Source organism: Myotis lucifugus, unplaced genomic scaffold (assembly GCF_000147115.1).
Source record: "Myotis lucifugus unplaced genomic scaffold, Myoluc2.0 scaffold_6, whole genome shotgun sequence".
NCBI lineage: Eukaryota > Metazoa > Chordata > Mammalia > Chiroptera > Vespertilionidae > Myotis > Myotis lucifugus.
In genome coordinates this window covers 8,221,844-8,239,561 of record NW_005871054.1, presented here as the reverse complement: position 1 = coordinate 8,239,561, position 17,718 = coordinate 8,221,844, and the positions used below count along the sequence as shown (strand labels likewise).

The window sequence follows — 17,718 nt, the reverse complement described above, 5'->3', positions numbered from 1 at the left end:
CTCTGAAATCAATAAAATATAAAATTATTTACTTTTTTTTTTTTAGAATCAAAAAATGTTGCCCTGCCAGCGTGCTCAGTGGGTGGGCATAGTCTCGTGTACCAAAAGATTGCCAGTTGGATTCCTGATCAGGGCACATGCCTAGGTTGCGGCTCAATCCCTGGGAGGGGGTTTGCAAGAGGCAGCCGATTGATGTTTAGCTCTCACATTGATATCTATCTCTCTCTATCTATCTATCTATCTATCTATCTATCTATCTATCTATTTATCTCTTTCTCTCTCTCTCTCCCTTCTCTCTCTTTAAAAGTCAATAAAAATATTTAGATAAATAACAATGTTGATTAAATAATTGTTAAATGGAATATAGGAAATTCATACATTATTTCATTAAGGAGCAAGAGAACATAATAGTTATTTCAAATGAAAATTATATTAAATTATCCTTCCTTTAAAAATGGGAATTCTAGTTTAATTAATTTAGGTATGTTACTGTAGAATAGCGATTTTCAACTGGTGTGCCACAAGAATTTTTATAACATACAATACCTGACTATCTATTCAGGGCACTGACCTCTCTTCCCTTAGACTGTCAAATAAAAAAAATGACTACAGCCAGCACAACAATAGCCATCTGGTGTGAATGAATCAAAATTATAATCATTTTTTTGTCAGAATAACAAAAATGTAACATATTTTTTGGTGTGCTGCAGAATTTTAGTAGTTTATGTGTGCCACGAGATGAAAAAGGTTGAAAATTGCTGCTGTAGAGAATCCAAATTTTAAGATGCATACTTATTGAAAAAAATAACAAAAAAATTAACACACTTTTCAATTTTGATTTTTTTTCTACAAGCACCAAGCTTTGTAATACTTTTAGCGAAAAAAAAAAAAATAAAGACTCTCATATACCTACAAAAAAAAAAAAAAAAAAAAGTTTGTAAGAGTCCCAAAATAACCAAATGCTTTTCTCATTACATGTATAGTGACTGACATGCAAACTAAAAGCTAGACATTAGCTAATATAAATGTAGTCTAGAGACTAACATTTTAACTTATATTGCTTTCTAGATAAAGAAAGGATGGTAGGGAGAAGAAAATTAACCAGTTGGATTCCTGATCAGGGCACATGATATTTTTCTACTGTGAAAAAATTGTGCTATGAATTATACTTGTCAATTCCTTTATATACACATGCAAGCATATATGATTATGATACTATCATCTTTTAAATTTAGCCCTTGGGAAAGGTTTCTCTTCAATTAAATTCTCCACAAAGTAGGTAAAAATGGCAAAGATGTATTAAAATTAAGTCTATTGCCATGGATCCCAGGCAAATGAAAAGTCAATTAGAAAGACTAGGAAACAGATATTTTGATGTTTTAACTTTTTCCCTACAGGCTAACAAATAATATCTTCCAATGATTTTTCTTACTAAAAAACTACCTTACTAATTATAATTTGGTCCAATTATAAGTTCCCACACATAAGAAAATAGATGATAAGCTCTTTTAAAGTCATCAAACCAGATTTCAATTATGTTCTATAGGGCCACTTCACTCGAATTGTTTTGGAGACAAAGGATATTAGAGAATTCCTACATTTATTTAATACAGTAAAAAGTATTCTCTAAAACTGCTACCTTGAAAATATAATCCAGATCTAAAGAGGGAAGGAAAAAAAATCTGACATTATTACCTCATTTTTACTGTACTTTTAACAAGGTACACCATAGAGGGATTTTTCTGTTTGTTTTTAAGTTAACAATTTAGCACTAAGACATATTAAACTTCATCATAAAAGAAAATCAGTTGGAAATGCATCTCCATATTGAAAAAAATAATAAAAAATAGCAAATATACATACTCCTTTTGGAAAGCCATACAGAGTGGAGAACTAAATCCAAAGACGAGGCACATCTGGGCATCAGGGCTATAGCCATGCTGGAGTAGCATTTCTAGGCAGTCTTCATGCCCTCCAAACACTGCCGAGTAAACAGGGCTCACTTTGTCTGGACCAGTGTCACAGACCCGGTTAGTAAGTGGTATGAGCAAGTCCAAGATTCTGCAAATACATGAATATGGAAGCATTTAATATTTTTACATGCACATAAATATAGGTAACATTTCTACAGCACACGTAGACCGTCACGTGTCTATCATGCCCTCGCACAAGATGGCTGCCCCCATGTGGTCACAAGACGGCCACCACAAGATGGCCGGCAGGGGAGGGCAGTTGTGGGTGATCAGGCCAGCAGGGGAGGGCAGTTACAGGAGACCAGGCCAGCAGGGGAGGGCAGTTGGGGGGGACCAGGCCTGCAGGGGAGGGCAGTTGGGGATGACCAGACCAACAGGGGAGGGCAGTTGGGGGGGACCAGGCCTGCAGGGGAGGGCAGTTGGGGATGACCAGACCGGCAGGGGAGGACAGTTGGGGGCAATCGGGCCAGCAGGGGAGCAGTTAGGCGTTGATCAGGCTGTCAGAGGAGTGGTTAGGAGGTAATCAGGCTGGCAGGCAGAAGTGGTTAGGAGCAATCAGGCAGGCAGGCAGGTGAGCGGTTGGGAGCCAGCAGTCCTGGATTGTGAGAGGGATGTTCAACTACCAGTTGAACATCCCCCGAGGGGTCCCAGATTGGAGAGGGTGCAGGCTGGGTTGAGGGACAGCCCCCACCCCAGTGCATGAATTTCATGCACCAGGCCTCTAGTTATTTAATAAAAGTCTGTCTTCAGTATAGCTTCCACCTATACTAAGTTATTACAGGCTACATACTCCAGAATGTTATACTTATTATTGTTACTTAATATAAAGGTCTTTAAATAGATCTGAAAGAGAATTCAATAATCTATATGTATAAAGGGCTAATATGCAAAGTGTCCCAGGAGACGGGGAGTTCAATAGCTCGCTATGATGTGCTCTGACCACCAAGGGGTGGCGCGGAACAAAGGAAGGCCCTGGCCGGCAGCCGGAGGCCCCAGTCATCCCTGATCTCTAGCCAGGCCTAGGGACCCTACCCGTGCACAAATTTCATGCATCGGACCTCTAGTGTTCCTATAAGTAAGTAGGTAACAGGTTGTCCTTTCTTACTTTTCATGAATTTCTTACCTTACTACCATGGCCCTACTTGCTAAAATTCAAATTTTATGTTAGACTAGAGGCCTAGTGCACAAATTAGTGCACGAGTGGGGTCCCCCGGCGTGGCGTGTGGGGATTGGGCCGAAACCGGCAGTCAAACGCCACCTGCCGCTCCTGCCTGCTGCTCCCACTCATCCTGGCCCCGCTGCACATGCCGCAGGCTCGTGCCCAATCAGTCCCAATCAAGAGAGGCTCATGCCCCCAAAGTGGCGCTAGCCAGCCGTGAGCCCTATGTCCCAAGGGGGGTCGAGGGGGCCTAGACGCAACTGCCCTCCGGGCGGGCAGTGGGACACCCTTGCCAGCCTGGAATCCAGATCCGTCCTGCTGACATTCATGCCAGTTGTCAGGAACCACCTGGTGGCTGCTTTTATATTGTTTCTTCCTTGCAGAGTGTCTGGGGAGGGGAAGCGGCCACCAGCCTCCTGGAAGAGGCCAACTTCCAGGAGGCTGGCGGTCCGTCAGTGCCTGGCCCGTTCTCCGGAGATTGGACCTGCAGGACTACTGAGGGAGTGAGTGGCTGCCGCCAGGCTGGTGGGCCGCCAGGACGGGTCAGTCAGCTGAGCGGCACTCCCGCTGTGGGAGCGCACTGACCACCAGGGAGAAGCTCCTGCGTTGAGTGTCTGCCCCCTGGTGGTCAGTGTGCATCATAGAGACCAGTTGACCAGTCGTTCGGTCATTCAGTTGTTCAGTCATTCGGTCACTCGGGCTTTTTATATATATAGATATTTTATGATCTAATCAATTATTTCAAACTTAATTATAGCAAATATAAACTTGTATCAAGACATCTTTTCCTTCTTAAAGTACAAACTAAAGTTTTATTTTTCTATTTAATAAGAATTTGTTTAAATGGCAAGTAACATGAAATGAATAGTATTTTCATCAGGATGTTCTGCTAAAACATCCTTTTCTCTGAAAAAGAATATGAGCTCTTTAAATACTGAGGCAGATTTATAAAGAAAATGGTTGATAAGCAGAGAATAAAGGAAATCATTAAAACAGAAGTTTTTAGATTGCTGTAAACTTACCTCCAGCAGTCAACTGGAGATAAAGAACTAGTCTACTTTTCTAAATTAAAAATGAAACTAGAAATCATGAAAGCCAGTAAATCCTCTCTCTTTCTGGGGAAAGAAAGTCAGGGCTATGCCAAAGTGCATTCTTTCTTTCTGACACTTTTCCTTATGTAAGGTAGGCCCAAGATGATAATAGTATTGAAGAACTTACTACATCATAGAACTTACCTTACAGGTATTCTATGGAGGAAATCATCAGTGACAAATAGAATTCTCAAATTTGAGAATAAATGAGGACAAATTCCCAAGAGAGTTTTGGTATCAACTTAAAGCTCAGAATATAATTGTACCTAAGATGTATGTTTAAATAAACAATCAAGAATTAAGAAAAATACCAAATTTTAAAAACCTAAATATTGTGTTAAAATGTTGAAATGTTTTAAACTTAATGTGTTTAATTTTTTTAAATGGGTTGGAAAAACACTCTTAGAGGAGGCACAAACATGCCTACAAATATCTTTAAGGAAATGGTAAAATACCATGCCACCTAGTGGCATAATAACCAAATTGCACAATATGTTCTATGCAAACAAACTGACAATTTCACTATTGTTTTTTAAATTAAATAATACTAACAATAGCTATGAAGTTATACTTGTAGAATTATGACTCTAAAGACTTTAAGCATATATTTTAAAAATCCATTCAGTGCCAATTTATATTTAGCTGCTGGCTGTATAACCAGATTATTAGCTTCCAAGATTCCTGGAACCCCAATTTCAGAGAGTTCCAACCATATTTTAGTCTCTCTCCCGAAAATACCCCATATTTCATGAGAACTTCTGGTTACCAAGAAGAGTAATATAAGTAGGAAAAAGTACTGGTTTGGACCTGAGATTAGATAAACAGAAGTCTAATCAAAGGGTTCAAGATGGGAGAACTGTCATGAACAAACAAAAGAACTACTGGACTCCAAGAGAGGTCACAAACTCAAAAGCTTTCTGGGATCCAGGAGATAAGCTAAGTACATTGAATAAAGCTATCAGATAGTCAACTAAAGATGCCTTGGATAAAACTAAAGAAGAGCAGAAGAGTATGGGCTTGCGAAATCAAGGGGAAGACATGACACCCTGAGAAAGCTGCTGGGGTCGCCCCGTTTCCAGCCACTGTGCCTGCCTTACACTAGGAAAGTCCATGATTAAGAGGAATTGGGGATGGCATGGGGATCAGATGTGGGGGGTGGACATAGTCAATTAGCAGTTTGGTAGAGAAGAGAATAGCAAGGATTTTGTCTGGAGGTAATAGGTCTGGCCCAGAAGACACATTCCTTATTACCTTCTAATCATGAGATCATTTGTATTTTCCATTTTTAACACTTACTCTGTATGGCCCATTTGTGCAGCTGCATGAATAGGTAACTGCCAACTGTCTTCGTTACAGTAGAGATTAGGATCTGCCCCACTGGACAGCAAAAGCTCCACACATTCTGTGTGGCCCTCTTGAGCAGCAATGAATAAGGGGGTAGCTTTATCCAAGGCTTGACAATTGACATTTGCACCTAATACAAAATAAAACATTTAACAGATGATCCTCATTTATGGGGTAAAAAAGAACATAATAAACATAAATTTCAAAGCAGCTTCCCTAAAAGGGTTTCATAGTACAGATGACCTTTGAACAAAACAGGTTTGAACTGCTCGAGTCCAATTACATGCAGATTTTTTTCCATCTTATAAACAGATGACATAATGCCACAATATCAATAAATACAATACTGTATGGGCAATGTATTTTCTCTTTTGATTTTAATAGCATTTCCTTTCTCTAGCTTAATTTATTATAAGGATACTGTATATATAATACATAAAAGAAAAAAGATGTATTAATCAACAGTTAATATTATCATTTAGGTTGTCGGCCAACAGTAGGCTATTAGTAGTAAGTTTTGAGAGAGCCAAAATTATATGCACACTTTCAACTGTGCATAGAGAGAAGTTAGAGCCCTCAATCCCCACAATGTTTAAGGATCAACGGTACAACTAGTTTCCTCCTCTCAGTGGATACTGTTTTATAAACATACTAGAGGCCTAGTGCATGAAATTCGTGTGTCCCTCATGACCGTGTGTCTCTCAGCCCAGCCTGCACCCTCTCCAATCTGGGACCCCTGTGGGATCGGGCCTAAACAAGCAGTCAGACATCCCTCTCATAATCCGGGACTGCTGGCTCCCAACTGCTCGCCTGCCTGCCTGCCTGATCACCCTCTAACCACTCCCCTTCCAGCCTGATCGACGCCTAACTCCTCCCCTGCTGGCCTGATTGCCCCTAACTGCCCTCCCCTGCCAGCCTGGTCACCCCTAACTGTCCTCCCCTGCAGGCCTGGTCGCCCCTAACTGCCCTCCCGTGCCGGTTTGGTCGCCCCCAACTGCCCTCCCCTGCAGGCCTGGTCACCTGTAACTGCCCTCCCCTGCAGGCCTGGTCTCCCCCAAATGCCTTCCTCTGCCAGCCCAGTCACCCCTAACTGCCCTCCCCTGCAAGCCTGATCACCCCCAACTGCCCTCTCCTGCAGTCCTGCTCACCCACACCTGCCCTCCCCTGCTGGCCATCTTGTGGCAGCCATCTTTGACCACATGGGGGCGGCCATCTTGTGTGTTGGAGTGATGGTCAATTTGCATATTACCTCTTTATTATATAGGATTCATTTACCTAACTTGTTAGTAATCATGTAAATTGTTTTTGCTTTTATTTTGGCAAGGAAACAAGTTATTAATAGTTTAGAATTCATTTTTACATTAAAACAAAATTCTTAGCAAAGGATTCATTTCATCCCAATTCCTCCTCCAACAAGCACTCTGTGGTTCCAATAAATAATCATTTAAAAAGGTAAAAGGCAAACCATCAAATATGGATAACATTTCTGATAATTGCTGAAAAAGATAAGAGAAAAACCTAAATTATGAGCCTTTGTAGATGTCACTAATCAATTCAGGCTAAGCTTTATTTTTAAAAAAAATTGCCCAGCCAGTGTGGCTTAATGTTGATTACCAACCCATGAACCATGAGGTCACAGTTCATTTCCTAGTCAGGGAACATGCCCAGGTTTCGGGCTTGATTCCCAGTAGGAGGTGTGCAGGAGGTAGCTCATCAATGATTTTCTCTCATCATTGTTGTTTCTATATCTCTCTCCCTCTCCCTTCTTCTCTCTGAAATCAATAAAAACATATTTTTCTTAAAAAATTCCAGTAGAATTTAAGGCTATGCCTTAAAACTAATATTGACTATTATATTCTCTTTCTTCATGACCAATGCATGTCAGAGCCTACAATAAAAAGATCTTTTTAAATGATTTTCTAAGCTGATTTTTTGAAAATATACTTTATTGATTTTTTACAGAGACGAAGGGAGGGGGATAGAGAGGTAGAAACATCGATGAGAGAGAAACATCGATCAGCTGCCTCCTGCACACCCCCTACTGGGGATGTGCCCGCAACCAAGGTACATGCCCTTGACTGGAATCGAACCTGGGACCCTTCAGTCCACAGGCCAACGCTCTATCCACTGAGCCAAACCCGTCAGGGCCTGAGCTGATTTTTAAAAAGCATAAATCTAATAGATTATTTAGATACCAGTATATAAAGATATGAAGTTGAAAGTGCTCTCAATATTTGTAGAGGTTTTGAAAATAGCCACTTCCCCAAACTTTTCTCATTATTGACAATTAACATGTTAAATTTGCTACCTATGATATTATTACATAATAGTGAGAATTTTTAAATTTCTGAAATGTATCTCAGTGGGAAAACCATTATTATCAAAGGGAAAAGAACTATTTTTTATCCATAAATACACCTTTAATAAACTAAGGCCATGAGGTAGGTAAAAACTATGCAAAACATACATGAATTTATGAAACCTTCAGAAATTTCCACTGAACATTCAACATGTGTAGATAAGTAGAATCTTAATACAAGGTGATGCTAAACCTACTGTCAGCCTCAGAAAGCAGTGGACACCATTACTGAGAAAAGACTAAGTCAAGAAAGAAGCCTACTTAACTTTCTTTTTTAAGCAATGTTTCGTTTTGATTGACAATTTCAAAGTGTCAGGAAAAATAAGGAACCAGTCCCTGTGAGATTATAGGTAGAAAACTTAGAAAAAATGGCCCACAATTCACTAAAAGAAAAGTCATATTAAGGGGTTAGAAACATAAATAGTTATATTATAAACATACTTACATACCCTTTCAACTTGCTGTTCATAACTACTCAAAGAGAAGAAAAAAAGAACAAAGCAAAACAATAGGTGCTTAGCAACCTAGGAGACAGGCTTGGCATAAGGAAAATCATTAAGGTGCAGTTTAACCTATTTTATTCTAAATCTTAGTTATACACTAATAATGGAATTTATGGGACTGGGAGCCATAAAATGAGCAGGACAGTCCTCAGAAAGAACATGTAGAAGAAGAAGGAAAATGAGAGTCAGAAGGGCTGGGTCCAAGTCCTAATTCTGCCAAGAAATGCTTTCTAGATCTTGGGCAAGACACTTACACACTCAGGGCCTGGAATTCTTAATCTAAAAACACATATTTACATAAATGATTAGGGCAGGGGGTGGAGAGAACTCATGGACATGGACAACAGTGTGGTGATGGTGGGGTGGGGTGGAGTGGGGTGAGTGGAGGTGGAAGAGGGCATAGAGGGGATAAATGGTGATAGAAAAAAAATTTAAAAAATGATTTTGGAGATTCCCTTCAACTATAAGATTTATAGATTCATATCTGTAACAGATATCTTAATTTGGCACTAAATGAATATTTATTTTGTTTCCTACTTCAACTTGAGTATTTGAAGATTTGTAAAGAGAAAATACAAATAAGAAAACACACAGTTAAAATTCATGTCTAAATAAGCTTTGTGCCCTAGCCAGTTTTGCTCAGTGGACAGAGCATCTGCTTGTGGACTGATGGGTCCTGGTTTCAATTCCAGTTGAGGGCACATGCCCGGGTTGCAGGCTCGATCCCCAGTAGGGGGTGTGCAGGAGGCGGCCGATCAATGATTCTCTCTCATCATTGATGTTTCTATCTCTCTCTTCCTCTCTCTTTTTCTCTGAAAAATAAAAATAAAAATGAATAAAAAATAAAAATAAATAAGCTTTTTTTTGTATATTTGGAGGTAATTTATTAAGCGCCAAGGTATTACAGGAGGTATATGAAAAGCACAAGGTATTTTTAACATTTATATTTAATGTAATTTTTTTAAAACTTTTTAATTTGCCTGATGGCGAAACTGGTGTATTTCCCTTGTGCTCTAACTATGGTGCTTTGTCAGGTTAGCACGCTTGAGGGCATAAGTGGTATTTGGAGAAATGTAAAAGCCATACATAACAAATGTTTCTGGTCACAGAAGTGTCACACAGAGTAAGAATGCCACCCCAACTCCATCTTCTCTGACAATGCTGAATGTATAATGGTTGTCAAGGAGAAACCTTCAGCAGGTTTATGTTGCTATTAACACAATAAAGTATAAACGTACATAGAAATAAACCCATTTAAATAATCATACAATTGATCAAAACATACAACTCAAAAGCTTAATATACAAAATAGCTATATAATAAATTAATATTAATATAGTCTTTAGGAAGTTGTAACTGCTCAGGTCCCTATAAGAAAGGACAGCCCCATGATTCAGCTTCTAATAAACCTGCTTCAGTGATAGATCATTATGTTCCTCCTCAGATAAATTAGAAACTGTACATTGCATTATGTTAGTAATAGACACTAAGTAATCAGGCTTATAAATCAACTTGTAGCCCTGGCCAGTGTTTCTCAGTGGTTGGAGCATCGGACATGCGCTGAAGGGTCTCGGGTTCAATTCCCAGTCAAGGGCATGTACCCAGTTCCAGGTTCGATCCCAGCTTCAATGGGGGCACATGCGGGAGGCAACCAATTGATGTGTCTCTCCATACATCAATGTTTCTCCCTCTCCCCACCCCCATTCTCTCTTTTTAAAAAAAAATGGAAAAAAAATATCCTTGGGTGAGGATTAACAAAAATAAAAATAAATAAATAAATAAATAAATAAATAAATAAACAAATAAACAAACTTGTATGTACTCTTATTTACCACTAACATAAAACCATAAATTTCACAACCTGATTTGCATCTGGTCAAGAATTCTTCCTCCTAGGAAGACATACTATTAAAACTCGTGATCTTTAAAGTGCAAAGGCTAATGGATTAATCTTACCTGATGAAATAAGTATGCTCAAACTTCCTAGCTTGCCATACTGAGCAGCCACAAATAAAGGCGTGATTCCAAAGTCATCCTGGCATTCCTTGCTTGCTCCTCTTTTAAGAAGCAATTTTATGATCTCAGTATTTTCCTAAAGCAAAGATTCATATTTTAAATAAGAGAAAACAAAGAAAATAGAAGGTATCTCTTTTCTTATTGTTGTGTTTTGTTCAGTTTGTTTTTTATCCTCTATAAAGGAAAACCTTTTTTTAGAAAGTTGGATGGGAAGGAAGTCTTAAACTATCAGATTATTCTATACCTTCACAAACCCATTAAACATTAATAGATGAAACACTGATCTCTAGGAATTATAATCCCTATAAAATCCTGCAAAAATAGCTTGCTAGTCCAAACACTAAGGAGCTATCGTAGTTTCTAAATACATTGCTATACATAGAATGTCATTGCTCCTTATCAATTTATATCCCAAGTGTTCTGATGGTCTCTTAACTATGCTATCAATATTTGAAACCTTAGATAATCCCTGTCACCCAAAGCTGCTGATACTACTAGAGCAGTTGGTTTATTCAGAATGATCATTAGCATTTAGACTGCCTTTTCTGTACTGCACTAACCATCATAAATCACAGACAAGTGGGAAGTAAAAATTGTATAGAACTGTCATTTTAAAAGGGTAAAACATACAATTTACATGAAGATGAAATAATAAATTCAGAAGTTACCTGAAAAGTAGCCTGGTGCAGGGCATTCCATCCACACATAGAATGGGATCCATTAACATTTGCTCCGTATCGAAGCAACAGCCTTAACACATCCATCCGTCCATTTTCAACAGCTGCAATATAGCAGTCAAAAAAAATCACTGTCAGTAGAAAGTCATGTTTGTAGGGCTGGACACTTTGGTGATATTCTCATTATTTATTCACCTCAAAACTCACAATGCTGTGACCATTCCTATCAACAAATCAAAACACATAATCCCTATGCAATGCCAAAACATTTATCACAATTGTCTTAGGCCAAACCCATTAATATATACATACTTTCTGTGCACATACGAATTATTTCCAATTATATTTTAAAAGATAGAGTAAATGGAAGCAAGAAGCAAACATTTATTCTGTCTAATAATGAAGACAATATGTTTCCATTTTGTTAAAATGCTATTGAGGAGAGAATGGGATGAATAGGTCAGGAGATATAGTCTCACAAGGACTGAAAGATTTCCTATCATTACCATTTGATCACAAATGACAAAAGTTAATGACAGTTGAAGGAGCAATAGTGCAAGTTCTGCATCTTAGATATTTTTGACATAAACAGCAATTATATTGTTAAAATTGAAAATACAGAAAAACTTTGCTTATTTGAACTAAAAGGGGACTCTAGATAAACTGAAGAGTGTTGCTAAAGAACTGCACTTTACTCTAGGAACTGAAACTAATGACTCCCACTTTGGAAAACAGTATGAAGGTTCCTCCAGAAATTAAGAATAGAGCTACGATAAGACCCAGCAATCCTCTTCCTGGGATCTATCTGAAAATTTTGAAAATGTTTATTCGTAAGGATATATAAACTCCTATGTTCATTGCAGCATTATGCACAGTAGCCAAGACATAGAAACAACCTAAGTATCTTTCGATGAATGATTAAAGAGGATGTGGTTCATACACACAACAGAATACTACTCAGCCAATAAGAAAAGATGAAATACTGCCATGTGTAACAACATGGATGGATCTTGAGGCAGTATCATGCTAAGCAAAATAAATAAGATGGAAAAGGACAAGAACCATGTGATTTCACTCATATGTAGGATATAAAACGGAAAGCAACACACACAGATAGTCTACAGATGGGTAGTTACCAGAGGGGGCAGGATAAAGAGTTTAAGGGGCAAAATTTATGGTGATGGAGGGAGACTAGACTTTGAGTGGTGAGCACATAATGTGATATCCAGATGATGTATTATTATTGAATTGTACATTTGAAACTATGCAATGTTACTAATCAATGTCACCCCAATACACTTAATTTTAAAAATAAATTAAAAAATAATAATGGCTCCCAAGTTGCTGGTAAAGTAGATCCTTTGAAGGAATAGTGTGCATGCCTCTAAATACCTAAAAATCATGTGCCCTTTTACTAGTTGCAGGAAATTGTTCTACTTTATTTTACATATATCTAATTTACCATTATTACAAGATATGTGTAGTCTAATATCATGTACATGTAACAGTTTATAAATCCTACCTAGTGAGAGTGAATATAGGTGGAATGCTATTTAGGTTGACAGAACAAACAAGTGGGGCCAAACTTTCCAGAATGCTACCTACCACAAAACTTTCTGCTATGAAGGTGGCAGTACTCTGGAGGAGTTAATGAAAGAAAAAAAAAAAGTCAGAAGAGAGCTATATAGTGCTTAATAAAATGTTACACACATAACCATACACCATTAAGTAAATGAAGTATATTGTAAATGTTATAGGTATGAATGAGGCTATTACAATGACTTGTTAGAATTATAAGTTTGGATAAATATCAGCAGCTATAAAAAGACAGAGGAGAGATGTGTATAAAGTTTGACTTCATGTGCTTGGTAACAGGGAAAAGATTTTTATTTTACTTGAAGCATATAGTTTTTCTGTATCTTCTACTGCAGTCGGAGGCAAGAATCAACAATTCTCAGTTAAATATTAGAGAGGCACTAAACATTCGGATTAGGGGTCAGACTTGAAAAATGCTAATACAGATGTAACAATAGCAAAATAAAATACTTAAAAGTATAAAATAATAAATTTACTCATTATTGTTGAAGATAATAACATGCCATTGATATTCTCTTAATTTTGCATATTGAATTTATACTTATTTCCTCCATAAGAATTGTCAGAAGTTCTTTAATGAAGAATTTTCTTATCCTGGGTGGTTTCAGAAATTTAACCAAAATGGCTGAAAAAGTACCACTGCAGAAGTTCAATAAATCTTATTTCTAAGTTAACATTCAAGGGCATTTTACTAGAGAAAAAAACAACAGTTTTTCAAGCTGTTATTTTTCTATAATCAATCTAAAGTCAATCTAATTTTGGATGGAGGTCATAATAGAAAAGGAAGAAAATCTGTTTCATATCCAATTCATATATCATTATCAGTGATTGCTGGCAAAAATCATTCTAAAGCCAGACCCTGAGCTGAAGATTATCAGGTTGTCAGTGGTGATATATGAAGCAGGATGAAGATAAGTTTGTTTTTCATGAGTTAGCCTGACCTTATAAAAATGAAAGTTGAAAAAATGTGTTTTGATTATTAAGTACACTATGAAGTCAGAGACAAAAGTTGTTTCACTTTAATATCATAAATACATTAAGATATCTGATTTCTGCATCTCTAGTGAAACAAACACATGAGCAGGTAAATAACATTTATAGCTCTTACTAATTATTTCAAAATAATACAAATTTAATGGTTAATAATCAAGAAATAGTGGTTTACAAAAGCGTATTTAGAGCTTGCATCTATTACCAAAGCCTCCCCTTTGGAAAAGATGGATTAAGCTTCTTTGTCCTTATATAACAATTTACCACATTGGAGGGAGAAGGAGGAACCATACCATAACAACGCACGTTATATATCAATAAAAGTTTATTTTTTAAAAAAAACAGACTCAAGCTTCCTATTTGTTGGCCATCTAATCCATTAAGAAGTATTCTCCTTGAGGAAAGAAACTGTATCTCATCCCCCTTATATGCCCAGTGCCAATCATAGACAGAAGACAGGCAATAAATAATCGTTGACTGGATGAATGGGGGTAAAAAAGTCTAAAATAAAATAAGATTTTTTAAAAATATATTTTATTGATTTTTTTACAGAGAGGAAGGGAGAGGGATAAAGAGTTAGAAACATCGATGAGAGAGAAATATCGATCAGCTGCCTCCTGCACACTCCCCACCGGGTATGTGCCCCCAACCAAGGTACATGCCCTTGACTGGAATCAAACCTGGGACCCTTGAGTCCACAGGCCGACGCTCTATCCACTGAGCCAAACCAGTTAGGGCTAAAATAAGATTGTTTTATTTAAAAAAAAAAAATTCCCTCTCCAAACTGAATAGGCTTTGGAATTACACTGCTGGATATAACAACATAATTGGTACTAAACTAGCCATCCCATCATAAACTATCGTAAGAGTGGACAAAATATATAGAGACAATGTTTTCTGGCGTTAAACAACAGGCAGAAGGTCGATCCTGAGAGAAGGAAAACACATAAGGCGAGCACTGTGATTGCCTCAGTTCTCTGCCTGGGGACATTTCTTGATAATGGTGTATGTAGTGAGCTAAAGTCTAAGCAGAGCAAGGGTAAGGTTGAGGGAAGAGTACTTCGTGCAGAGGAAATAGTCCAAGCGGAGCGCAGCAGTCCACTGAGCTAAGGAGGCAGAGATTAGAGTTTAAGTAGTTGGAATCTGTGGAGCAAAGCCCCAGAGAAAAGAGAACCATGCAGACGGGAGGCCCCCAGTGTGGAAGTTCTCCAAAAATCCTTGGCTGTGATCTGGGCTGCACATCTGTAAGGCAAGATGAAAGCCTACAAGAAAACCACTAAAGGGTTCAAAATGAAACAGAGGTAACTAGAGGTCAAACAGTGCTGAGAGACAATGGAACTCTTAGAAGTTCTATTCAGGTCTTCTGTGAAATCACAGAACCTCATTAATACCCTGGGCATCCAGCTGAGACACCCAGAAGGCAGAGCCCTAGGAGTTAGGATCACATCTCAGAGAAGGCCAACTCGAGATCTGCTCTAATTACACCTAAAAGAAGCCCTGACAAGATCAGGAAGGAGGCAGAGGCTGAGAGTTGAGTCCCACCAAGTTAAATTGGCTTGGGAAACATCTTAAGCTCTCCATGGATCTAGTCTAACAAAGCATAAAACCAAACCTAAAAACAAGTTCAAGGTGATAATGACCAGTAAATGACCTACCTACTAAGAAGGTAAAAATCAGCATTTCTCACAAGGAAGGTAACAGAACCCAAGTCTCTATAACATACTATCTACAATATCCAATATACAAGTCAGAAAGCAGGCAACAGAAACTGACCCCAAGATGGCCCATATATTGGATTGAACAGATCAACTAAAGCAGCTGTTATAAATATGCTTTAAAATGTTAAGGAAAATATGTTCAAATTTTTTATTTTTAATATATATGGTATACAGATAGGTTAACATAGAGAATCTCAATGGAGAAATGAAGTTTTTAAAAAAAAAAAACAACAAATGAAAATTCTAGAACTGAAAAAGGAAATGGTACAAAAGTCAGCGAACGTAAAACACATCGATGTAAATCATCCAATCTAAAAAACTGACAGGAAAAATGTCTGAAGGAAGAAATCAACCGTTCAGACCTATGGGATAACATCAAACAGTGCAACATGTGTGTAATCCAAAAAGGGGAAGAATAAGAATGGGACAGAAAAAATACATATTTGAAGAAATAATGGCTGGGATTTTCCAAAATTTGATTTTAAAAACAAAAACCAAAAGCTATATTGACTTACAGATCCCAGAAAATCAGCAAACTACGGTGCTTTAGAAGAAGTCATTATACTTGCTATAACTTCACAGTCTATGTAAATGAAAGTGATAACTATTGAAGTTGGGTGTTAGGTACATGGCAAATTATTACACTTTTCTCTATACTTTTGAAATTGCCCATGAAGTTAAAAAAAAAAAAAAAAAGCTGCCACCAATTTTAAAGAGAATTTCAAATGGGAATTCCAAAAACACATAGTACCAAGTATCTGAAATATTCCTGAAGTATATGTGTGAATTTTAAAAAACATATCAGAATAAAAATCTAACTGAACACTGTCCTACTTTCTTAAAATGTTATTTTAAGGTCACATTTGTATGTTAATAAAAAAAATTCTTTAAAACCTAAAGAAACAGGGAAAGGGAAAAGAGACAAGGAAGTAGATGAATCTTAACACAGAAAGATAACAGTAATTAGGAACAGGCTCACCTTCATAATACTTTGTGCCTCTTATGGCACTTATAGTTTTCCTTGAATTCTGGTTATTATACTAGCCCCAATTAGATGGTAAGCCCTCAAAAGAAAGAATCAAGTACAGATCCCTGATGATCACCTAATCAATTGCAGGTGAGGGAAAATCAGCTATTTCTACCATCCCATTGATGAGCAAAGCTGACTTACTAAGCTGGTGGTTTTTTGCTCCCTCGTCTCTCTTCATGGAACCCACCAAGTATGCATGCTAGGGCAGAGGAGACAAATGCTTCAAAAACACAAGAGGACTACTGCACAATTAAGGATGTATGGAGAGCTGCACTCACAAGAGAGAAGCTACTAGCCACATGTGGCTATTTAAATTTAAATTTTAGTACCTCAATCAAACCAGCCACATTTGAAGTACCCAAGAGCCACATGTGATTATTGACTATCATATTAAACAGTGTAGATATAGGACACTTCTAAGTTCTATTGAATAGCACCGGTCTAGAGTTTAAATTTTAACTAAATTGGAATTTATCCTAGAATCCTAAGCACATCTACCTCCAAGATACATGTCTGGCTACCGAGACTGGGAACCAGGCCATTAATTATGGCTCCTATGGCTTTGAGGAAGTATGCAAGGAAAGAAAGGAAATGAGTAATTAGAACAAACCTAGAAAGGTACTATGGATTACCAGAGATAAAAAGAAAGAAGAATCATAGGATCTGGTATTATTCTGGCATCAAATAGAGACCAGAACCCAAGGATAAAGAATAAGAATGAAATAAAATACCCCACTTTGGAAGGCACACAGAGAGATGGGAGAAAGGCTTTCCTTCCTTCAATCCAAATAGGTATTGTCTATAAAACTCCAGCTGAGAATAGAAAAGAAAAACCAGAAGCTCTGAGGGTAGGGACGCTGCCCCTTTCACAACAGGTCATTATGTACTGATGAAACCTGTGTAAGAACACAAGTCTAAGATAGCAAGAATGACATGAGACCATCATTTCCTGCAATAATTTCTAGGGGACATTTTATATTTTTGAAGAAACAAGTGTTTACATTCCCTAAATTAGAGTTAAAAAGAAGAAAACATACCATAACAAAATATTTTTTTAAAGAAGAAATTTAAAAACTGGAAACAGGCTTTGACCCACACAAAACTTCTAACCAAAGTCAACACTCAGTTGCGTTGAGGCATGTAACACATTGAGTAATCACAAGGCCACATGAAGACTAGGCATGGACTCAATGTAGGATTCTCATCTGAAAAAAAAAAAATGGCAGACCTATCACTTATATGTAATGATAACTCTAACTAGG

General features: G+C 37.6%; 1 protein-coding gene across 4 annotated transcripts in view; it reads right to left on the bottom strand.

Annotated features, from left to right (window-relative positions):
- ASB3 (ankyrin repeat and SOCS box containing 3) overlaps positions 1 to 17,718 on the bottom strand; it is a 74,568-nt gene that overhangs the window by 16,147 nt on the left and 40,703 nt on the right. For all 4 annotated transcript variants that reach the window (XM_023746862.1, XM_006083349.3, XM_006083351.3 and 1 more), the window contains 4 exons: positions 11,114 to 11,226; positions 10,386 to 10,521; positions 5,520 to 5,697; positions 1,864 to 2,061 (listed from right to left, as the gene is read on the bottom strand). In XM_023746862.1, the coding sequence (XP_023602630.1) occupies positions 1,864 to 2,061; positions 5,520 to 5,697; positions 10,386 to 10,521; positions 11,114 to 11,226 (625 nt within the window). The remainder of the gene's footprint in view (positions 1 to 1,863; positions 2,062 to 5,519; positions 5,698 to 10,385; positions 10,522 to 11,113; positions 11,227 to 17,718) is intronic.